Genomic DNA, 23,173 nt, shown 5'->3' with positions numbered 1-23,173 from the left:
AAAAGAATGACTCATCATTTTAAGAATACTTTATTACATCAGCATGTGTGAGAAGTTACACTCTCTCTTATTAAACAGGTTAAATCACTACAGTTACATTTGAAATCAGTATGTACAATGATATTAACACACAAAATAAGAGACGTCCTTAAAAACTGCTCTTTGCAGAGCCTGCTCTACATTGCCAAATTTATACAGCCTAATAACAGTTAAAGTTTTCCCTCAGATGGCTTTGTCTTCATCATCACTGAGCTTTCACCCCCATCTGACCCGACAGTGTACGACAGAACAAACCACGCGTTCATGTGACTCATTAGTTGCTTGTGTGTGTTAAGCCCTACACTGAGTCATGCTGAGCCTGGATGGACGTGGGAATGACACACTTTAGGCTCAACTGACACACACACACGGAACACTGATCAAGGGGGGACAGACAGGAGACAGTTTGAATCCATTTCACTGTGACTGATGTCTGGTGGGCATGGCTGGGTATCGAATGTTATGACTAACCTGTGTCTATAGTACATTAACAAACAGTTTATGCACAGAAGCTGGCAGATTCTCAGTCGTGCCTTCTTATTATAGATATTATGTGATGTTGAAAATGTGTATGTTTTGCAAAGTAAGATACTGAACAACTGAATTAGTTTGGTACTCAAACTTTTGGTAGAGGTGTTGTGTCAAATTCTGTTTCACTGATGATTTGTGTTTCTTGATGGTCACCTGAGCCCGGCCAGTTATCTCTGGAATAACCCCGTCCTCAATATTAACCTGAATTAAACCCCAAACCCAAACAGAAAGGCAGTGCTGTTGGAAACAATTTAAAAAGGTCCAGTGTGGAGGATTTAGTGGGATCTAGTGTTGCTGATTGCACCCCCTCGCACCACCATGCCCTTCCTAGCAACTCCAGTGGTGAAAAACCCAAAAGTTCCTTTGTAGAGTCAGTGTTTTGTCTGTTCTGGCCTACTGTAGAAACATGACATGAGTTCAACATGGTGGTGAAGATACTAAGGTAACAAACAGAATGATTCTTATTTTCAGGTGATCATACACTAATGAAAACATAGTTATGAAAAATATATTCTGTAAATAGAGCCTCCTAAATGTGACACACTGGACCTTTAAAAGGGGAAACAGAGTTTGACATTTTATTGACATTAAAGTTGAACCACACCCAGCCCCACTGACTCCTCAGAAGCCGTCTCAGTCTTTGTCATTTAAATAAGAACATCAGCAGATATCAAGATCAAACATACCTACTGAACCGGTAGTAGTATAATCAATACACAACCTGCATCAACTGACAGAACAAAACGCCACACAGATGGACAGCACATGAAGCAGTGCCACAGTGTTCGATACAAGAACTGGATATTAACTACTGCGTCAATACAGACACATTTCAACATGTACCGTTACATCGGTCTGCAGTGGAAGAACGTGACCCATGATTTAAAACATTGTTCAAAACCTAAAAGGAATGTTAAAATATACAAGAAACAGGACTGACTCAAGAAAAACTGTGGTGCAGACTAACTTCATTAATATGAGTTTGTTTATGGAAGGAGTTTGTTTGTCCTCTAACATCTTTCCAGTGACTTGTACACTACACAAACATCCACATTTAGAAGTATAAAAGCAAGAATCTAAAAACTGTCACTCAGTCGCAGTTTAAGTACCTTAAAATTCTCCAACGAGCACATTCTCATTTCCAATCTCACACAAAGGAAAGAAAATTATGAATAGAAAAGTCTGAAATGTTTGCTGTGTGTGTGTGTGTGTATACTGTTGCAGCAGCTGTTACACTGTATATGTGCATGAGGGCAGAATGCTGCTGTACTGGTAGTTGCAGCTGGTTGAAATGTGCACAGTAGTGTTGGTGTTTGGTCAACAACATGACAGAGGAAATGAACAGAGCGTTGGATGCAGCGCAGCAGGCTGAGGTAGAGTGGCAGTGACTTGTTAGACTCTCAGCAGTTAGCTTGAAGTGAAGAGGATAAACAATGCTGTGACCATTCTACTTAAAGTGAATACTGCCGACTGTAACATCGAAAAGATAAGAACCAGTTACTTCAATACTTTATACTAGAAATGTGAAAATACATGTAGATTGACAACCAGGGCGCGCGCGCACACACACACACACACACAAATCACCGTACACACAAAGAAATAAGTTCTGACCGTACAGCAGTGACAAACACACAAGGCATAAGAGGTACCACTTCATAAAATTCACTCCAGAGGGAAAACAGCGACATAAAACCCCCTGTAGTCTCTTCTATCAGATCAGACTAGATCAGATCAGATGACCTGACTGTGTCTGAAGTCCAGCACGTATTCTGTAAAGAGAAAACTATTTTTCCTCCAAATGTCTCTTCAATAAGTTTTGGGAGGGGCAGCAGGCCTGACTGCTGACTCTTTGTCCAGTTTTGTCTGGGCTCCATGTGCTGTCCTGCTCCTGCACAGAGCTCAGGGCTTCAGAGTGTCACCATGCATCCTGAATCTTCTCATCATTATTGTCCTTATTCGTCTGTCTTGTTGCTGTCCTGGTCTTCAGTTCAACCCTACAGGACACAAGTCTCTTTATCCCCCTCCCACTCTGCGTGCCACGGCTCTGGTGGGTGTTTTCTCTGTCACAAGTCAGTGACTTTGTTCTCCACGGCGGCTGCGATCTGCTGCAGTCTGTAGCCGAGCTGCATCTTCTGGGCTGTGGTGTCCTCCTCCAGCGCTGTGATGATCTGATGAGAAGAAGACGGCACAGAGACAGATGGAGAGATGACAGAGACACAAAGAAGAGTTATTGTTGCTGAAATTGATAAAAACGTGTGCTTCCTTGAATTGTTCTACCCTTCAGCATCCAAGTTATAGAGTGAGGTTGGACATAGTTTTAATGAAAGGAAGATTTGATGAAGATGATGTGTTTGAAGTCTCATAAAGTAGTACACAAGTCACAATACATTCATCTTGGTTGTGAAAATCTGACAACTTCATCATGGTCGGTAACAGTGGAGCTGTTCCCACTGTGACAACATCCGCAATGATTGGCAGCCTAGAGTCCTGATCTTAAAAATAAACAGTAATGTTAATGCAGGCTCCACATCACACCCTAACTATAAGCTCTATCAAAAAGGAAAGTTTACTCTTAAAGGTGTTGACCGTGTCTGCCTCCCGAACCCAGAATTTAAAATTCTATAATAGATTTAACAGGTAGCCAATGCAAAGAAGCCAAAATGGGAGAGATGTGATCTCTGATCTTGGTTCCTGTCAAAACACGTGCAGCAGCATTCTGAATTAACTGCAAAGTCCTGTGGAGAACAGGAGGCTCTTTGGAACTTTGTCAAATCATGCTGGGATAACATAAGTCATCAGGTGGACTCCATGTTATTGCATGCCATGAGTAACGTGGGCCAATACTGGCAAAGATAGGAAGAAGATATTCTGAAAATCATGGACATTCATCAAGTATCTTGATGAGCTGTCTCAGACTTCTGGACGCACACTGACCTCCTGAATTTACTGGATACACAAATTAATTCTTAAAGCAAGCAAACACCAAAAGACTCAGATCATCACATCTTTATATTGTGCCATGGTTCCGCGTGGCGTCAGACTGACGGGTAAACACACCTGGTCGTAGTATTTGTTGATGTACTTGTACAGCTCGTGCAGTGCGACCAGGTAGTTGAGCTCTCCAGAGTAGTTCTGAAACACAAAGCATCAGATGAGTGAACCTCAGCGTCAGTGTCCTCTGTGTGTCTGTACTGTGAGCTCTGAGCAGTGTCTGCACTCACCCTGGACAGTTCAGCCAGAGCAGAGTTCATCTCCTGGTCACTGGCTGAGATGGTCTGTCTGATGTCAGCATAGTACCTGAAACCATGAGAGTCAGGATCAGCTTCACACTGAGATTAGAGACTGCATCAATACAGGTCTGCTTCTAAAGGGTCCGATTTTAAAGACCTTGGACATGGAGTGCTGCAACACGTGTCATGTATCTATCATAAACTAAACTCCCAGAAATATTTGCCTACGTCAGTGACGGATAGAAATGGTCTAGGACTAGACTGTTACTGCTGCTTTGAAAAAAAAAGATCAGTACAGACATTTGAAATTTCATAAAAGATTATTTGATAAATATAAGACAGGACATCTCATTGGCACCTGACCCATATTCAGCACACAGACTGGCAGCCCTGACTGGAAATACTGAAAAGTATTCACTGGCTTCAGGGTTTTGGGATATTTCTTACCTCAGACTATCATTAGCAAGAGCCTATGATGCACAAACAGCATTTTAATGTGGACAAATTTGATATTTAAATTAAGTCTGTGTACATACTACTATCGTGTTTCTGATACAATCATTACATTTTATTTATGATGCAGAGATCACTCTTCATCACTGTTTTGTTGGTGTGAAATTGAAGTTTGAGCCCACCTTTCTACCATCTGCTTATAGCGTGGGATGTCTCTGGCATACAGGAGCTTGTTGATGGGAGAGTCCTGCTCAGGAACAAAAGAGAAGAAGGGACAGCTTCAGCTCCGTCTGTGAGTGACACCACCTTACACTTGACAGCCTTATCTGTTCTTGTATGTGGAAAAACCTTTCAACCTGGTCAATGTCAGTTACGACTGGACAAAAACATCCGACTGAAAACCACAAGAAACTATTCAACATTTAAAAATACATATATAATGGATTTTAAATCAGCCCTCTCTTTTATTCTACATGCTGCCTCACCCGCCCCAGCTTGTGCTCAGCGATGGTGCAGGAGTCCATGAAGGTCTGCGAGATGACAGAGAGCACGGCGTCCACATGGTCCGACGCCTGGACGTCAAAGATGAACTGAGGGTTCTTCACAATGTTGATCCAGAAACGCAGAGGCAGACTGGAGAAACAGAGGAGACGCTACAATTATAAACAACTGACCTGCAGCTGCTTTTCTTTCCAGGTCTCTTAATGCTCTGGTCTACACAGTACCTGTTGGTCTTCCAGATGTGTATCGTCTCTGGGTCAGAGATGCCGTGTTGTCCCGCCTGGTCGTCCAGCAGGTCAAAGAAGTATTTGACGGCCAGTGGGACGGGACGGCTGGTGCTGAGGATTACTGTGAATAGATCGTCCACGAACTTCTGCAGCGTCCCCTAGAGGACAAGCAGGAGGAAGAAGGAGAGTCAAAGAGATTCCCATGTGAATTATCATGAACCAAATTCATACAGCTGAACATTTTCAAACTTTATGAAGTATTCTAAAAAGAAACCAGTTTGACAGCTGTATGGAAAGCCAGCTTGTGTGTGTGTGTGTGTGTGTGTTTACCTTCATGGACAGCAGGCGGGTCAGGTAGATCTCTGGGATGGCCTTGGCCCTCTCTCTCTCCCTCAGGCTCCCTCTGCGGTGTTTGGGCAGCTCGGGCTCTTCGCTGGCTTTCACCAGATGCCACAGCCTTACTCCGCCTTCATCTGCGTCCTCCAGCATCGGAGTCTCTGCACAGTGTTTCAGTGTTTCACAGCTTTATTTGGCAGAACGCTTCAGTGCCACATAAACATGAGCTCATCATCAACACGTTTCACTTGTCAGAAACAATGGTGCAAATTTGGAGATTGACTGACTATAAAAACACTACTTTCAGCTTGTTGTAGCTTTGAGGTTTGAAAAGACTATGCACCATCATGTTTCCTTTAATGACATGCTGAGTCATTGCTGCTGCCTTGGTTTGCTTTACAAATGATAGAACAGAGTGGTCTGATAACAACAGACAGTTTGATCACCACGAGGAGAAACCGATTTGTCACTACAACAACATGTTCACTCACTCTCTCCTGCCACGTAGTCATGGTTGTCATGGTGAATGTGTTTGCTGTGGCGGGGGACCAGAGCGACCGTTGCACCATCCGGGACCTGACAAAAAAACACAGAACACAGTCAGTATTATCAGACCACTTTTTGAGGTTTTGTGAGTAAAACATGTTGGACTGATTTGAACACGGACCTTGTAGTGCTGCAGTGTGTTGAGGCGTTTCCAGTTGCCCTGAACCACAGACGTCAAGTCCTCGTCTGACAGGATGAGGTGACCGGCAACACCAGACCTCCACTCTGAATGAGAGACACCAGACACACAGCACAGTGTGGTTACAGTGTGTGTGTGATCTTTGTGTGGTGAGATTTTTTGTCTGTTTTAATCTCGTATGTAGTGTTGGTGCTTTAACAAAACAGATGGAGTTCCTTTGTGAATAATTACAATAGATCACACCATCACACGTGTTCCAGTATTTACTGGTGTCATTTAATCCCTGTGATGAAATAATAAAAAAGAAGTTGTCTTGTATTTGCTGTTGTTGTGCTGTAGGGGGCACCACAGCTCAATAAATGTAAGTGAAAAGCCGAACACACTGCTCTATAATGTGTCTGACTGTACTGTTACTGCCGATATCAGTGTGAACAATAGCAGTGCTGGTTGCATGGATTTCATCTGTGAATCATCTGCTCTGAGCGTCAGCTGTGTCATATATGGATTCTCACCCAGATCCAACGAGTCGGCGTGGGGGCGGTGGGAGAAGGAGGTGCCCTTGTACACCTGATCCAGCAGCTTCTCTTTCACCTGTGTGATGGTGTCACAGTCCAGCACTTTAGAGGGCAGCGGCTGGGTCTCGTTCACCCCTCCACCCTGCACCAAAACATTCAGAGTCTGCAGAGGAAGAAGAAAAACAAAACAAGGGCAGTATGAGGATCAAAGAGGGGATTTTGGAATAAATACAACTCCCTGAAGGTCACAGTGGAAACACTGGCATTCCTTAATTAAACACAAACATCATTTTGTTGAGAAGTCTCCTCACCAGTGTCTTGTACTCCACGTCCTCTCGCAGCAGGCGGTTGTCATTGAGGGTGTACTTGGCCTTGCCGGTCACAGCGTCCACTGGTCCTTTATCTACCTGGTGCTTTATGGCCCTGAACAGCATGTACAGAGACTCCCCCGCGGAGTCCTGCGCACACACACACACATGCACACACACACTCAATGAAGTCAATTAGTACTAGCCTAACACACTCTGCAGAGAGAACGAGGGCTCAAATGACTCAGACACAAAGACATTCATCAAACCCTTTAAATCAGTGACTTGCTCCTTTGTTGAAGGCTGAAAAGTTTGAAAATCAAACTAGACTTTAGATTTAATCAGAAATTCTTTAAATATTTGCTCAAGATTGCAGCAGGAGGGATCGACTTTCTAGAAAGAGTCTGTGTCACTTGTGTCTGTAGACTTTTGGTGTGAAACCTGATCTATCAAGAAAACAGTCACAAAAAGAAGTTACTGGAACGGGTTGTTTGAGCAGTGCATTTGGGGACTTGGAAGTGTTTTATTCTTCTGTTTTATTAGCATGTCCCAGGAAACCTTCTAAATCCTGTAAAACGTTACTCATTAAAAAGCCGCGTCACTTCTGCCGGTCCTAACAGTTTTGCAGTTATAGCAGAAACTCGTGCTGACTGACCCTGAGGAAAGCGTAGAGGCAGATGGACATCCAGTTAGTCAGGAGCTTCTCCACCACTGTCTCTGTTCTGCAGAGGAAACACAGTTTGAATCACTGCCAAACATCTTTAAAACACCTTCAACCTGGAAGCACACTCACTCTCCTCCTTCTTACCTTCGGAGCATCAGTTTGGGGTTCTTGGCCACGTATTGCTCCACCAGGTCATTCAGGAGAGTTTTGAGGATGTCAGTGAAGTATTCCAGTTTGCCGTGCAGCGCCACCGTCAGCAGCGAGGCCACGTAGGCTCGGTCTCTGGGAGAGAAAGTGCGCTGGCTCTCCAGAGTGTGAATGAACTGAGGGGAAGAAAAAGAGTGGGAAATCATCCATCTGCTCAAAACCTTCAGGCCTCTCTCTCTCTCTGCTTATGACTCTGATGGTGATGAGGACTACCTTTGTGAGGAAGAGTTTGCTGTTGAGCAGGTTGGACAGCTGCACCAGGCCCTGCTCCACCGTCTGCCGCCGACACTCCTGAATGTCCAGGTCTCGCCTCAGCGGAGACTCCCGATGGCCTGGGAAGAAAATGCGCTCAGCATACCTCCGATAGTCGAGGAAAGGGATGCCAGAGCCCACCAGGTCACTCGACATGTCCATCATCTCTGTCATCAGGTCTGAAACAGGGTAGAGGAGGAGGAAAGGTGAGAGGTCAGGTGGTGTTGCTACAACCTCTTTTGGCTCCAACCTTCAGTACAGATTATATTCAAAGTGCATGCTGGGAGTGTTGGGAGGTAGGAGCTGGTAAATATTGACATTGGACAGTGTTGGCAGACTAAATTTAACCTCCTCGAGCAGGGAGAGGAACATTTCATCCAGGATGTGTAATGTAATGAGATCATTTCATACGGCTGTGTGAAAACAAAGAGGATCAGTCGGCCTCCACAAACTAAAATAAACTTTCTTGTTCCTCCGTCTCTTTGTCATGTTACTTTACCCTCCTCGCACTCTTCCTACCTGTGAACTCCTTCTTGCAGCGGTCTCTCACGCTGGTCTCCAGGTTCTCCAGTTGGATCTGGACCTTCTTGTAGTCTCTCAGTGCCTGCTTACTCTTTCTCCTGTCAGACGCCAACAGAAGTAATACCAGTTTTCACACTGGATTAGTGAAAATCCAAGGAAACTGTGAAAAGGTTGACTCAAGTAATTTGACCCAACACCCCCCCACCAGGAAGGATCAGGGTTAATCGTGAGGTCATGCTGGGTCAGAAAATGGAAACACTGCCAGATTTGGTAACACCCAAAGGTGACTGTCCTGATCCTACAATGTTCTTCCCTCACGGTTCCTTAAAGATCAAAAAACATCAAATTCAAAGACTTTTCTGGCCCAGTTTCCTCAGATTTAAGGACACAACGCAACAGTTTAAGATCAAGGTTAATTATTTTAGAACAGAGGATTCCACCTGCAGGAGGATTAATAACTGTTAAGTTGAAAAATATCAAAAGAACTTCTATTTTGTATTCCTTTAAGCACTTTTATTGACTCATGTCTATTTTCAAAAACCTTCAAAGTTCCCCTCAAATTCACATTTTAACTTTCAATGATTTGTGTGGGTGGGCACCATGGTAATGTTTCATGGGCTCGTGGATGGAGTTAGCTGGGGTGAACCATGGATGTTCAGACAAACATCACTGAAAGATTCTGACACTGAAGTGAAGAAAACTCAAAAACCTGATGATTCTCTGGAGTCATACGAACTGAATCTAAGAAATATGTCTTCTATCCGTGTGTTGAGAAATGATTTAAGAAAATCTTTTGATGCAAACTGCAGCAATTAGGCGGCGACTGTTTTAAAGAAGCTGAATCACCTCTGTGAGCTGCTGGAGCTCAAACTGCTGACTGTGTTTAAAAGCAGGACAAACTACCAGAATTCACTTCCTCTGCTTTTTTATTTAGAACCCTGACATGAACCTGTGCACTTCACCCCACACCCCGTCCAGATGTGCCCCCCAGGAACACGTTTGAAAAGCTCTGCATTCGATCAGTGGACTGATGTTCATAACAAATGAAGAGGAAATAAAGGCAGTGAGTTCTGCTGGTCTGATGATGGAATGTTGATGATGTAACCTCACACACACTGAATAATCTGACATGAGAGGAATCTCAACCACTTCAAATGTACTCAGTCAGTGTCTCATGTTTTATTAAAATGACTTTTGTTTGTGCATTAAGGATGATAATTAAATGATAGATGTATGGCAGTGGTCACAAGAAATCAGATCTCTGTGCGCGTTAACCTCAGTTCAATCCAGACTTGTGCCATGTTGATAGTTTTATCCTGACCTGTAAATGAGCACGATGATTAGGACGATGAGGGCTACGATGGACGCGCCGACTCCAACTCCAATCTGAGCCTCCAGAGGGAAGGTGGCCAGGCTGAGGTTGTCATACTGAACCTTACCCAGGGAGAAGTTCAGGTTGCCCATTTGGACCTGAAACACAGACACACACACACACACACACACACACACACACACCTTACTTAGAGCGGTGTCCCATTATGTTTTTCTGTGTTTTTAAAGTGGAAGACTCACAGTGAACTCAGGCAGATTGTCAGAGCCCTCGCGTTTCTTGCCGTTGGGTACTGGTGCAGGCTGCTGAGGTGGGGGCTCACAGTACAGGTGGTTTCTGGTCAGGGTCTTAACAGCACACACACCCTCCCCGACCAACACGACCACCTCGTCCTTAGTGATGGCCAGGTCCAGATTTTCACCCTGAGAATACGCAGAGGCGAGCTCTTAACTTTTCTACTATCACCTCCAGTTCAGGTCATGTTTTTTCTTAGTACAAAAAAAACATTCCAACAACGTGTTTTTAATCTTACTGTTAGACAAGCAAACAAAATGGTTTCACTTTGTGTCCATGTTTCTCTGGAACAACTGTTTTGTCCTAGTTTCTAGAATAGTTTTATTCACTATAATAACCTGTTTGAGCATGATTCATGCTACTGTTCTGTACTTCTACCGAAATGAACGCTGCTTACAACCACGACTGTGGCAGCAGGCCATGATAAACCAGCACACAACTCAAGCACTCGCCCAAGGCTATATTAATGCTTTTCTGCTTTTGTCAGACGTGACAAGTCCATGACTGGATACATCTTACACTAAAATTCCACCTCTGCTCTACTTTCACAATAATGTGCTAAATGTCACTACGTTCATGTCCTGGATGTGTTGCCACATTAACAATGCAGACGTGAAAATGTTGCATGTTAGCAAAATATGTCAGTTAAATATGTTGGAAAATAGTTGCTGAAAACATGTGAAAAGACTTTGAACGATACATTACTGAAATGTGGAGTTAGAGGTTCAAACAGTTTTTCACCAGTTTTCAGTTCAGGATTTTTGGGCGGTCCTTAAAGAGACCGCGTGACATCATCGGGTGACCACCTGGCCCCTCTTAGTGCAACGGTATAAAAGCCTTCAGCGCCTGAGACTATTAAAGCTCAGCTTACACTGGTTGAAACAACTCAGACATTGAGTTTGTTTCCTAAAGAAAATTTGAATTTTTCAAAGTTGGTTTTGTTGGCTTTCCTGTTTGGATGAATGAGTGTTTGTGGTCTTCTGACTGAGCCTTCACACTTGTTGATATAAAATATATACTATAATACTATATATTATAAAAACTACTGCTTCCAGAGCTGCCTCTGACCTCCAGCTGGATGAAGCTGCCAGGATTGTAGCGGTAGGCCTTCAGAGGGTCCTGCTGGTTCAGGGGTCGCAGGACAGGGTTGGGTTCGTAGCTGAAGGTCTGGGGGTTCAAACTGCTGAAGTCAAAGCGCAGGTTGTCCAGTAGGAACTCCACAGTGACCTTTGACCCCCAGACAGAGGAGTCTACCATAGGAGAGCGACACAGTATCAGGGAGGAGGAGTTCACCTCACAGCGCTCTGTGAACTGATGACACAGAAAACATGTTTAGTCAAGGAAGGACTAACAAACCAATGCATGTGCGCACACACAGACACACACACACCTGTTTGGCAGAGCAGAGTAGGTCTCCAGGACAGACAGAGTCAGGAACCATCCTTGCTGGCCTTCCCAAAGTCTTCTCCCTGTCCTCCCCTTGCTCTCCACTCCTCCTCTTCCTCCTCCTTCGCTTCCTCTTTTTATTCTGGCCGACTGACTCGAAAGGAGAGACGGTCACCACCATCCGGGGCTCCTGCACCACGTCCAGGTTGTGTCCTGACACGTAGATCAGCCGTCCGCCACTAAACAGACAGAAAACTTCAGTTTCACAGCACAGAATAACTTTAAGTCTTGAACAAGGTTGAGAGACGAAGGTCAGATTCTAGACTCACTCCAGGAAGCTCTTTGCAGGTGTGGCGTGGGTGATGTTGGGGTTGTGGGTGTAGCAGTAGGCTGCGGTGTGGAGGTGACGCTGGCTGCTGCCGTAATGCAGGGTGACCTGCTGGTCTCCTGTCTTATTACTGCTGCCCGTCACACACTGAACACTGGACCTCTGCAACTCCGACACACTGAGGAGAGGAGGAAGAGGAGGCACACAGGACAGACTGATTTATAAATGCTGCGACACTTCACTGACCCAACAGTGAAACTCTCTTTTCTCTTCCCCCTCTGGCACGGGGAGGTCAAAAGGTCAGACTGACAGAGGGAACGTTAAACGAAGTCTGAAGAAGCAGTAAGAGTCTTACATGTTACAGGGCACCCCTCCCACAGTGATGGTGAGGTCAGAGGGACGTCCTGTCAGCAGATTTCGGCCAGTTATCGTCAGGAACGTTCCCCCCGCTTTGGGCCCTCTTTCAGGGGTCACCCCCATCACAAATGGGTCCTGACAGGGAGGAGAGGATGGCTGTTATACATAGACCAGGATCAGATTCTATATGATTTGTGCTGTTCACACTGCTGAAAAAAAAAACTGATGATTAGCCAGCGGGGTCAATGAATGAATTAGTTTAATGTACCTGGTAGCTGAAGCTCTGGCTGGACAGGCCAAACTCTCCTCCGCTCACTTCAACAGACACATGGCCCATCTTCTCTCCTCCACTGGCTTTGGTCCTGCACACAATCCTGAAGACATACATTACTCTTAGGACAGTTGTTCTGATTAAAACAGAGTCGTGCACACAACCTGGCAATGTTTTGTAAAGATCCATATGCTTTCTGTGGTCTTTAGTTTTGGGGAATTTAGTCAATCCATCCCTCCCCTGCAGCAGTTAGCCTGTACCTGGAGGACACCTCATAGAGGCTGGGGATGACGGTGCAGGGAACCCCAGCTACTGTGACGGAGTGGAGGATGTCTTCAGGTTTCTGGCCCAGGTTGGAGCCTGAGATGGTCACCGTGGTGTTGCCTTCCAACAGACCAGAGAGAGGCTCAATCTGAGGGACAGCAGGAAACGCTTCATTTTAAAAAGGAAATATCCCGCATGCTTTCTATTAATGATTCATTTGTAAATGCCAATTGACCCTTCCTAAGCCCCACCCCCTTTACTCTGTTCTCCAATTACAGTGGAGAAATCCTTTGTCAGAACCGGGGTCAATTTTCTTCTTCCCTGTACTTAGATATGCTTCGCCCATTATGATGATGGTTAATAGATAATAAAGGTATATGTGTAGTCTAGTTAACGAGCATTTCACTCTGTAGCAAAACACTAGCTAACTAGCTGGCAAGTTAATTCATGTAGATCAGTTTGTTAACGCTAACTTTAGATAAACGTAGAATATCCAAGAAAAGGAAACGAGAAAATTGATCAAGGTTGTGAATGAGGATTGCTCAACTGTGATTGGAGCACAGAGTGAAAAGGGGTGGGGCTTAGGAAGGGTCAATTCATTTCTCCATTTTTCTAAGCTCTGATGTGAAATATGAGAATACATGACTGTAAGCGTCTCAAAATGTGTCATGAGGTCAAAGTTCAGTACTCACAGAGTGGATGACGGGGGCGGGGCATGTCTGCTGTACTGGTTCACTGCAGGAGCCTGAATACAAGCAGCTGGCATGAGCACCGCCACACCACGCACAGCCATACTTGTGGTCAGCTGTGTGGCAGCGGCTGCAGTCAGAGCGGCCCACAGAGCAGTTGTACAGAGTCACTGAGGACAGAACACACAGACCAGAGTGTGTTGAAGTAAACAGGACGAGAATAATCAGTCTAATCTAACGTGGTAGAATCAACCTTTGACCTCACCATATAGCTCAGGAGAGCTGTCCACATGGAAGGTGTCCCTCCTCTTCACATACACCATGGCATTGTATTCCTCCACTGGAGCAGAGTATGTATACTGGACAAACAGCGGTTTTATCAAAAAAAAAAAACTTTAATTACATCATCATCATCGCTGCTGTGATGAACATCTTTACATTCACAGTATCAGACCTGGTGGAGCTGACAGGTGATGTCAAAGTTGGATGGATTTGTGTCATCGGTCTCCACGTAGGCGTCCACCACCACCGTCTGCCCTTCAATGACCAGCACACACTCATAGTCCAGCTCAGTGTCCTGAACACACACAGACTTGTGTTTGGTGAATGGATCACCAACTAGGCAAAAAGACATGTGTGTGTGTGTGTGTGTGTGTGTGTGTGTGTGTGTGTGTGGTACCTGATAGAGGTGCAGGTTGTGGGCCAGTAAGGTGATCTTTCTTTCCACCCTGACAGGGAGCAGCGATGAACCCTGAACCCTCTCCACACAGGGACAAGCTGAGGAACCCCAGCTGACAAAGGAGCCCTCATCCCCCTGTTGTGCCATACACACACAAACACAAAGTATAACACATAACAAATCCCTGCTTGATGATTGAGGCTCGGGGCTACTTTAGCTGCTACTGGCATTACACACCGAATGGCAGAGTTGCATTGTGGTTAATAAGTGTAGACACTTGAGCAGATTTTGACAAGAAGAATGCACAGAATAAACAGCTGATCTCTCTGGTTCTGCTCCACCCATCCACTTTTTTAACTATCCATGGTGCGTATGAAGCGTTGAGGTCTACCGTATGTATAGTCTACAATATGACTCACAAATTGTATGTCACACACAAACACACAGCATCAAATGAGTTTTTTTTTTAAAGCAATAGTAAATGCAAGAAACATAAAAAAACATGAAAAGGACAAGCAGCTGCTGCAGCTCACACTGGAGCAGCTGCTTGTCCTGGGATCAATGTAAAAAGCAAAAACAAAACAAGAAAAAGAACACAGTGTAAGACAGAAGAGGAAGAACGGGGAAACGAGGGCAGACAGGGACGTCTGTGTGAGCTCTGCTCCTGCAGCAGGAGTTTACAGTCCAGTCAGGAGCTGGCAGCACTGGGAAGCTGCTGAAGCTTTGACAAGAAGAAGTAGATGAAGAGGAAGAAGGAGGAGGAAGAGGGAGGGAGGAGGCTGAACTCACCGGGAGGAAGCCGTCGGCTGGATCATACTGGTAGTCTAGCTCTGAGTCAGTATCCAACAGGTGGGGGTAGGATGGGTGGGCGTGGTCGACCTCACCGTCGCCTGACAGCACAGTGGCCGCTGAAAATGTGGCTGTGTCGTTTTCTGGCTGGACGGCACTCTCAGCGTGGATGCCCGTTTCCTCTTTTGGCCAGAGGAGAACCTCAGGGTCTGTGTCAGGGCCCCCTGACTCAGTGTGGGAGTCTTGTGTGGGTACTGGAGTGGGTGCCTGGGTCAGATCCAGGTAGAGGGAAGACTCAGTGTCGTCTGGTTCGCCCACAGGGAAGGGTGTGGGCAGGGGGAAGCCAGATGTGGCTGGGGTGAGAGGCTCTGCCACGCTTAAAGCTCCCTCGTCTTCGTGAGTGTCGCTGATGGGCGGCTCCGTCACCACCTCCAGTGGGGAGGAGTCTGGTTCATGGGGCGGGATGATCGAAGGCATCACATGGTCCAGAACCCCGATTAGTTCATCAGCATTGGTGACAGGCGCCAACTCCATGGCTACCGTGACGACAACGGGTGTAGCTGCGGTGCCTTCAGTGTCACTTTGGGTGACAACAACAAGCCCACCTGCTTCAGCCTCTTGTTCCTTCCTAGTGGTGACCTCTGGGGGCAGAGGTGTAGTGGGCGCCGGTGTGGTGGGTGGCAGGGAAGTGGCAGGCTGAGGGGGCAGGGTGGTAGGTGGGGTGGTCAGCTCAAGGCTGGTGGTGGTCATGGGTGGAATAGTGGGTGCGGGAGGAGTTGTTGGCTCCTGAGTGGTTGCTACAGTGATGGGGGCTGCGGTTGTTGTAGCGATAGTCGTGGGAGTTGTCGTGGTGGTTGTCGTGGTGGTAGTTGTCAGGGCGGCCGTTGTGGTAGAGGGTGTTGTGGTGACTTTTAGAGGTTTGGTAGTGGGAGGAGCTGAGGTGGGGAGTTTAAACTGGGGGAGGGAGGAGGAGGAGGGGAAGACATGAGGAGAGGGTGAGACAAATAAAAAGCTATGGAACAAATTAAAAAAAGAACTGAACTGAAACATAATGTTAAAACATGTAACCAGCGGTTACGTATGATACGCATGACGCATGATGTATGACCTGTATTGACATGTGATAGAACAAAACATGTATGGGCACTGATAAATGGTTGGAAGTAACATTTTTAAACAGGAACACTTTGACCATTCATCTACTTACCAAAAATACTCCTGTCAAGTGCTCAGTGCGACAAACACATTCCCTTTAGTTTGAGGAAATACCAACTGAACGAGCAACCGACGCTCCTTTCTGTTTGATTCTAGAGCCGCAGTGTGTATTATATTAACTGATGTTTTACTCATATTACATGCTTTCTGCTTCCTTAAAGGTATCCTGTGACGTTTTTGAACTTTTGTAGCGCCATTGAGGCATCTGCACGTATACAAGGACACCCACACACACACACAGTCCAGCCAACAGCTTCACACTCGTGCTACACTACAGGTGGCAGCAGGGTGCCGGCAAAGGCAGCAGTTAGCATGTTTGTGAGACGTAGAGGATACAACACAGCAACACCGAGCGTAAACAATTGTTTAGTTTAGTTCTCTCATGACACCTTCCATATAGAACAGGTCCAGAGTCTTTATAATGTTATTTACAGAGACACAACAAGTCCCACCCATGAGCAATCCCTTGGTGAGAGCAGCAAGGAAAAACTTCCTTCACAGCTGGGCTGCTGTGGCTCATGTTGATCTGCTGGACCTTTAATATCGGAGTAATTTAGGAGGGTGTGCACAAGAATACATGCACACATGTATAATATAATAAACACTATGGTCAAAGTTGTGAAAGAAGACACTTGCTCTCTGTCAAGCACAATGCAGTCATTACAAAACATTTTTTTTAAAAAGGCCTTTAAAATTATTTATGAAGAAGGAAATTCATTCACATGCTCATTAGGTCAATATACACATTACACAAACACTAGCCACTAAAGATATGCAATTCTGATTATTATTAGGTCATTTCTAGACACTGTAGAAATGGGCAGTATAGCTGGATACCTGTCAGACAGTGTCCGTCTGTGTAAAGACAGCGTCAGAGAGACTTAGCTAATGAGCTTGGAGCTAATGTTATCTGTGTAAACAACAGAAAACTCTTTAGATCTCAGCTTTAGATGTGATGGATATTTATGTTGGATGTCCAAATCATCTAAAAAGGTAGGCAGACGACTGGAGAATGAATTCTGTACATCGAAAGCAATCCACAAAGATTCATTCACAATTCATTCATCATGACTGGGGAACGGAATGGATGTTGAGTAACATACAAAACCAAACCTCACAGGACACCTTTAAGGATGAGAGCATTTCCAGTCAACTAACCTCTTTGGCTGGTTTGTGATCAACACTTGAAGTCTCCACACATGCTTCACCTAACATGCACGAGCTGCCTACTGAAATCTATACAGGACATCTGTTGGAGTGACTTACATGTTGGTTGTAGATGATCACGCCCTCCTCACAGGTGGGCTTGTGGGTACACAAGTGCTGGTGAACACACCAGTTGCAGCCCCATCGGCTCAAAACGCAACCACGGCAACTGCACACAGAAATAACACACAGATGAGAGACTTGTAATAATCACAGTAAGGTGGCAGAAAAGCAGAAAGGAGAGGAAAACAATGAGTCAGGGTTAGAAGCTATGAGGACAGTTCAATATGACTTTTTAACTCAAAGTGGGAGACGAGAGAGGAGAAAGAATGGATGGATGCAGCTACTGTAGCTTGTATCACACAGTAATCCAATTGCTGCCAATCTGGCCCCAGTGGTAAGAAAGGTCAGTGATCTAATTGAATTGAGCCTCAGTTTCTTATCAGAGTGGTGGGAAGAGTCAGAGATAGAGAGAGACAGAGAGAGAGAGGGTGGGAGAAAGGGAGAGAGAGAGCTCTGCGTCTGGAAACACAGTGAAGGAGATCATGGAGGATACCAAACAAACATGTTCAGAGGGCAACATTTTCATCTAATATGATTAGAGCTCACTATTATTGATTTTATTTAATTCATCACAACAAAGCAGCTTTCCCCCCCCCCCCTTTCTCTTCACTCTCTGTTAATGGAAGTATATCATCACCACCAGAGGAGCCACTTCACTGCCAACTGTGATGTAAACAGAAGATCTTTTACTGAGTTACATTTTGACTTGTCTGATGATCCTTTACTACTGTACACCTGCTCAGTTTTAGGACTCCATACTGACTGAGATGGTTAAAATGGTAAAAATCGAGAAAAGTTTGAAATGTTTTGTGCAGAGCAGGAACTGAAAGTGCACAAACTATGAATTAATATTTAATATTGTTGATTCCCAGATCTGTGCAGACAGACAGAGTAAATGTTATGCTTTCATAGGGTTCATTAACACTGTAAATCAAGACAGAGCATGAGTGTCACACCTGCTCCGCCCGCCCAGCATCTAACTTAATGTCAAAACTGTTGATGTCACATTTGTAGCTGTATTTTCTAATTGGTTCAGATCCCTTATGTGACTACTGACACTGCTCAGTTTGTTATGTTGTTGTGTGCTGATCCTTATCAGCAGGATTGACAGTATTTGTGAATAAAAGCCACACACAGAGCCCAGCAGCTCCTGCTCAGTCACAGTTGATTCATCAGTTGCAATTCACAGAAAGCTTGTGCAGATAGAAAGGTCTGAAGAATCACAACTTGGAGGTTTAGAATGAAAGAAAAATGAAAGGCATGAGGCCCTGTGTCTTCCACCTGTCATATGATGGAGATCTACCCTGAATAAAGCCAGTCAGTGTGTTACTGAGTTGACCCAGGATCAGGAGCACAGGCAAACATGTGATGAGCATATGTAGAGATGGAAAGACTACTGAGAGAGAGAAGTAGGGCAAGAGTCAGGTGCATGCACCCTTTATGGGCATACTTGATAATCTATTATAGACCTTGGGACATATGGACATGAAAGAACAACTGGATGAAGTATGAGAGAGTATTTAAAGTCGAGGGTCATAGGTTCGTAAAGAATTCAAACCAGCAGAGCAAGTGAGAAGAAATGGAAAAAGACAGACGGAAGTCAGACAGGTGAAGGGGTGAATTGATGGAGGGACAAAGACTGAACAGGGTACAAAACAGTCTCAGAGAGAGAACAACACTTGATTAGAAGGTGTGCAGTGAGAAGGGCAGATCGGGAGGACGCAGGAGAGTAGATCTGATAAATCATCAGTGGTAACTCACGGCATGCTGCCAGACAGCTGCTTCACAGCCGTGCAGTCATAGAAGGTGAAATCCCTCGTTGTGACGGTGACGTTGCCAAAACGAAGGGACAGGGTGACTGTGACAAAGTCTGAAACACAAAAACACAGAGAGGAAGACGGCATGAGAAAGAGATGAAAACAACACAGGGCTGAGCAAACAGGCCTCTGATTCAGAGAGTATGAGAAAAGGGATGAGTGTAATGTTTCTCAAAACACAGTGAGGGCATGTGGGAGAAGGTTTGCTTCACAGAGGCCTAATGGAACCCATGTGGACCCTGAATCCTCAGCCCAGAGAGAGCAGACATAAACACAGCGGGGATCAAGGTTCTCAGGATTTGTTATACTGCCCTGTTTTAAAGCTGCACTGATACAAATAATGGAATACTAAAATTCTGCTCTTCTTTTCATAGTTTGGATCATTTATGAGTCACAAACAAATTGTATTCATATCTGAGATCAGGGAACAGGATGACATTGAGATGCTCTTCATTTTAACCACGTTTTCATCTAAGATAAGATAACATGGCTTTGAATTCTGTTTTTTTACTTGTTACATTATTTTCTGGCAGATGAGGGCGAGCCAGTCTGAATATATGTTCAACTTGTAAACAACCCTGAGGCAGAGCTAAATGACGTGTTTTTGTTTCAACAGGCAGCAGCCAGGTGAGAATCTAATCTTCAACTTAAACAGTTGTCCTTACAGGCCCTTCAGCTGCATCTTTTATTAAGTGAGCACTGGCACTAACCCTCTTTAAATAAAGGTAAGCCACAACTAGATCCTTAAATACAGCCTGTGTGTCCAGATCTCAGTGAAAGCCGCAGGCTGATTCTGCCTGAGCCCTGCACCCTGAGAACTACAACAAGCTGCAAGTTTCAGGAATGCAGGCATGGGAACCGCTGTCTGTGTGTGTGTGCAAGTGTGTGTGAGAGACACACACAAAATGCATTGTGAATGTTTAGGTGAGTGTGACCTCTTCAATTTTGATTTACCAGCTCCTTTAATCATTGGCACGGACTTACTCTAACAAACAGAGTGAATAATAAAGAAAAGCAAAGCACAGGATCACTCCATAAAATATATTTACACAAGTTATTTGCTTTAAAATACAGATTACTCCCTGCTGTGTAAACTGGCTTAGATTGGGTTAGCCTAGATTCATGGACACAGGGAATGAAGCATGTATGATATGTAACACACACACACACACACACACACAGACACACAGACACACAGACACACACACACACACACACACACACACACACACACACACACACACACACACACACTCTAGTCTCATAACGGGATGCAACCAAATCAGTAATTAAACTCCGGCTTTGTTCCACAAACAACAACAGGTCCGGTTTAAAACACTCACCCTGTCCTGGAGGCACCATGGGTACTTGACTGGTGTCTGGAGAATGGCAGGTGACCCCGCTTTCGGAGACGATGGCAGGACTGTGGCTGTCCTGGAAGAAGCAGGAGTAGGACTCCCCTTTCTCCAACACTGGAAGTCCTGGGACTGACAGGGACACCTGAGGAAAGACCAAATATTAACACTTCAGACAGAACTGCTGTACATGTGGCTCGGGAGGCAGAGTGGCCTGTCTACTGATTACAGGGTTAGCAGTTCGATCCCCACCTCTTCCTGTCCCAGTGGTCAGGCCAACACCCTGCGTGATACTACAGCACAGCTCAGTGTGGCCTCTCACATCAGACATGTAGAGTTTTCTCTTTCTGTCCTTTCCCTACACAATCTGACGTCACATGTGACAACCAGTAGAATAAAGAGCACAGAGCTCTCGCACACAGCCGGTGGAGTGGACAGGAATCTCTGCATTCCACACCTGTGCTGCTCCAGAGGATGCTGAAGGTCATAATGACAGTAAGTGATTAAACTGTCTGAACACATAAATCTCATCTTCTCACAACGTGGAATAATTCAATTTGAAGCCTAAATTAGATTCCCCTGCTGCAGGAACATGAATCACACTGACCAAACTCCTTGACTTTTTATTAGACTGTGTTATTGTTTTTTCGGCTCCACCTGTCTCCGTCTCTCGTGTGGTGTTTCTGCGCTGCGGCTCCGACATATCATCTGCCAGTCAAACAGTATGACCTCTACGGTGATATTCCTTGTATTTTCTGCTGAAGGTTGTGTCTGCTGTGTTCTTTGGATTGATTGTTCTGTGAAATTAACTTATCCTCTGATCAGTTTCAATCAACAGTTTTCCAGTTTCAGAGCGACTTTATTTTATATAGAGAACCTCTTTATGTGGCTGTTACTGAAACTCTGTCATAATGTGTGTGGTGGAAGCTCTCACAGGAAATGATGAGCTTGTTTCAAACAAAACTGTCTGTGAATTTGAAACATTAGAGTAGATGTTCATTTAAAAGTTGTATCAGGCTTTTATTTAAGTGCCATTCATGTGTTCAAGCATAGGTCATGTGGCTTGTTGGAAGAAATGAGCTGATGTGTTTGGGTTTCTCATTCATTGTTAAATACAGCCCCTGTAGCACTGAGCTCCACATTGAACAGGTGGAAGACACAGATGATGGAGGATAAGTGATCATTTTTTCCTAACTGGGCTAGCTTTGCTCTCTGAAGAGCTCCATATATACAGTGTCAGGATAAATGAAATATGAAGAGCAGTTACTGACATGCACAAACACGTTGTGTGTATCAATATGAGTTGTCCAGTCTGTTTCTTAATGAATGAACGCAGCTGTAAGACAAGCACCCTGCTGCTGCCTCACATGACCATGACAAAGCAAAGCAGAGAAATATGTTTCATCTGTTGAGTTGAATTAGTTTTCCTCAGGATTAACTGTAACCTTGTGTTTGGATTGGTTTATTTGGATTTGTATGTCTTTGTGTCTTGCATTGCTCTGTCCACAGAGGTTCAGTTGGTAATAACTAGAGAAACCAGGAAGTCTTCACATTTGAGAGGTGATCAGAGACTCGAGATGATTCGTCGATTGTCAATGTAGTTGACGATTGATTTGTCGGTTTGTTGACTTGCTGCTCTGATCTTGATTACATCATAACTTCTCCTCCACATGTGACTTTTTGAACTTTTCCTCTTTTCATTTATTGATTTTTTTTTTTATCCCATTCCCATGTGTTTACACGTCTATATGTGTTTCAACTTCAAGACCAAACACCGTCCTCTCCTCTGATGTAACACAGTGTGTGTATTGTTTAGATTTTTGCCTCTGCTGTTATCGACAGGCACCATCTTCCTCACGGATGTCGGATACTTTGCTTTTCTTTCGCAGCACAACGTGTACGGACAGGGTTCTGATCACTATCTTCCCCCGACTCCCTGACACTTGACTGACACACACACACACACACACACACACACAGTACAGTAAATATTCCAGCTCAGCTGATAAGGAATTCTGGGATGAGCTACAGGGAGGTGAGGTGATATGTGGGCCTGAGCTTCAAGGTGTTTTTGTATGTGAGGAGGCTATTGGGAGGAGGGGGTCGTGTGTGGTGATGGGTATATACAGGCACATATTGCACCCACAGTGCAGCAAGAGCATGAGATGTGGCTATTGTCATTACTGTGTTCTGAATATCTGATTGATTGATATTGTTGAGAAAAGCCTGTAGGTGTTTAAGGTAGATGATTTTTTAAATCTAAGGTTTCCTCGTCCATCTTCAAATGGTTTGTCAGGATGTGTGCAGGCAGATGGATGCACATCAACAGTTTGGTTTTGCTCTTTCTCTGCTCCAGTTCATGGATCTGTATTGCAGCCTTACCGTCCTGCTCTCCTCCCTGCTGACGTTGGATGGGTTCAGGTCCTGGATGGCCAGACACTGCTGCTCCATGTCAAAGCTCCACAGCCACTGACCTGACTGCTTCCCACGAGCACACTCTGACTGCAACACACACCTGACGGGGAAAACACACAGGCTGCCCTGTTACATCATGCACACAGTGTTCATTTTGTTATGAAATCGTCACTTAAACCATGAAAATGACTATCAGCATATAGTATGTCCATAAATCATACTGAGGCAGTGAACTGCACAGC

General features: G+C 44.9%; 1 protein-coding gene across 1 annotated transcript in view; it reads right to left on the bottom strand.

The window, feature by feature from the left end:
* Positions 1-14: 14 nt before the first annotated feature.
* Positions 15-23,173, bottom strand: part of plxnb1b (plexin b1b) — a 97,223-nt gene continuing 74,064 nt past the window's right edge. The window contains exons 9-40 of the mRNA XM_010745052.3: positions 22,899-23,031; positions 20,505-20,661; positions 19,106-19,214; positions 17,342-17,450; positions 14,861-15,814; positions 14,072-14,206; positions 13,847-13,969; positions 13,658-13,751; positions 13,396-13,562; positions 12,700-12,851; positions 12,437-12,542; positions 12,167-12,303; positions 11,813-11,989; positions 11,488-11,722; positions 11,166-11,408; positions 10,046-10,225; positions 9,795-9,943; positions 8,471-8,571; positions 7,913-8,130; positions 7,637-7,815; positions 7,484-7,550; positions 6,832-6,978; positions 6,518-6,683; positions 5,988-6,091; positions 5,812-5,896; positions 5,315-5,481; positions 4,982-5,142; positions 4,742-4,889; positions 4,439-4,503; positions 3,795-3,870; positions 3,631-3,705; positions 15-2,741 (exon numbers count right to left, since the gene is read on the bottom strand). Of these exons, the coding sequence (XP_010743354.1) occupies positions 2,637-2,741; positions 3,631-3,705; positions 3,795-3,870; positions 4,439-4,503; positions 4,742-4,889; positions 4,982-5,142; positions 5,315-5,481; positions 5,812-5,896; positions 5,988-6,091; positions 6,518-6,683; positions 6,832-6,978; positions 7,484-7,550; positions 7,637-7,815; positions 7,913-8,130; positions 8,471-8,571; positions 9,795-9,943; positions 10,046-10,225; positions 11,166-11,408; positions 11,488-11,722; positions 11,813-11,989; positions 12,167-12,303; positions 12,437-12,542; positions 12,700-12,851; positions 13,396-13,562; positions 13,658-13,751; positions 13,847-13,969; positions 14,072-14,206; positions 14,861-15,814; positions 17,342-17,450; positions 19,106-19,214; positions 20,505-20,661; positions 22,899-23,031 (5,224 nt within the window). The 3' untranslated portion in view covers positions 15-2,636. The remainder of the gene's footprint in view (positions 2,742-3,630; positions 3,706-3,794; positions 3,871-4,438; positions 4,504-4,741; positions 4,890-4,981; positions 5,143-5,314; positions 5,482-5,811; positions 5,897-5,987; positions 6,092-6,517; positions 6,684-6,831; positions 6,979-7,483; positions 7,551-7,636; positions 7,816-7,912; positions 8,131-8,470; positions 8,572-9,794; positions 9,944-10,045; positions 10,226-11,165; positions 11,409-11,487; positions 11,723-11,812; positions 11,990-12,166; positions 12,304-12,436; positions 12,543-12,699; positions 12,852-13,395; positions 13,563-13,657; positions 13,752-13,846; positions 13,970-14,071; positions 14,207-14,860; positions 15,815-17,341; positions 17,451-19,105; positions 19,215-20,504; positions 20,662-22,898; positions 23,032-23,173) is intronic.

The sequence above is a fragment of the Larimichthys crocea genome, unplaced genomic scaffold, assembly GCF_000972845.2.
Source record: "Larimichthys crocea isolate SSNF unplaced genomic scaffold, L_crocea_2.0 scaffold269, whole genome shotgun sequence".
NCBI classification, from domain to species: domain Eukaryota; kingdom Metazoa; phylum Chordata; class Actinopteri; family Sciaenidae; genus Larimichthys; species Larimichthys crocea.
Note: the sequence above shows the minus strand (reverse complement) of the source record. Positions and strands in the feature narration are given on the sequence as shown.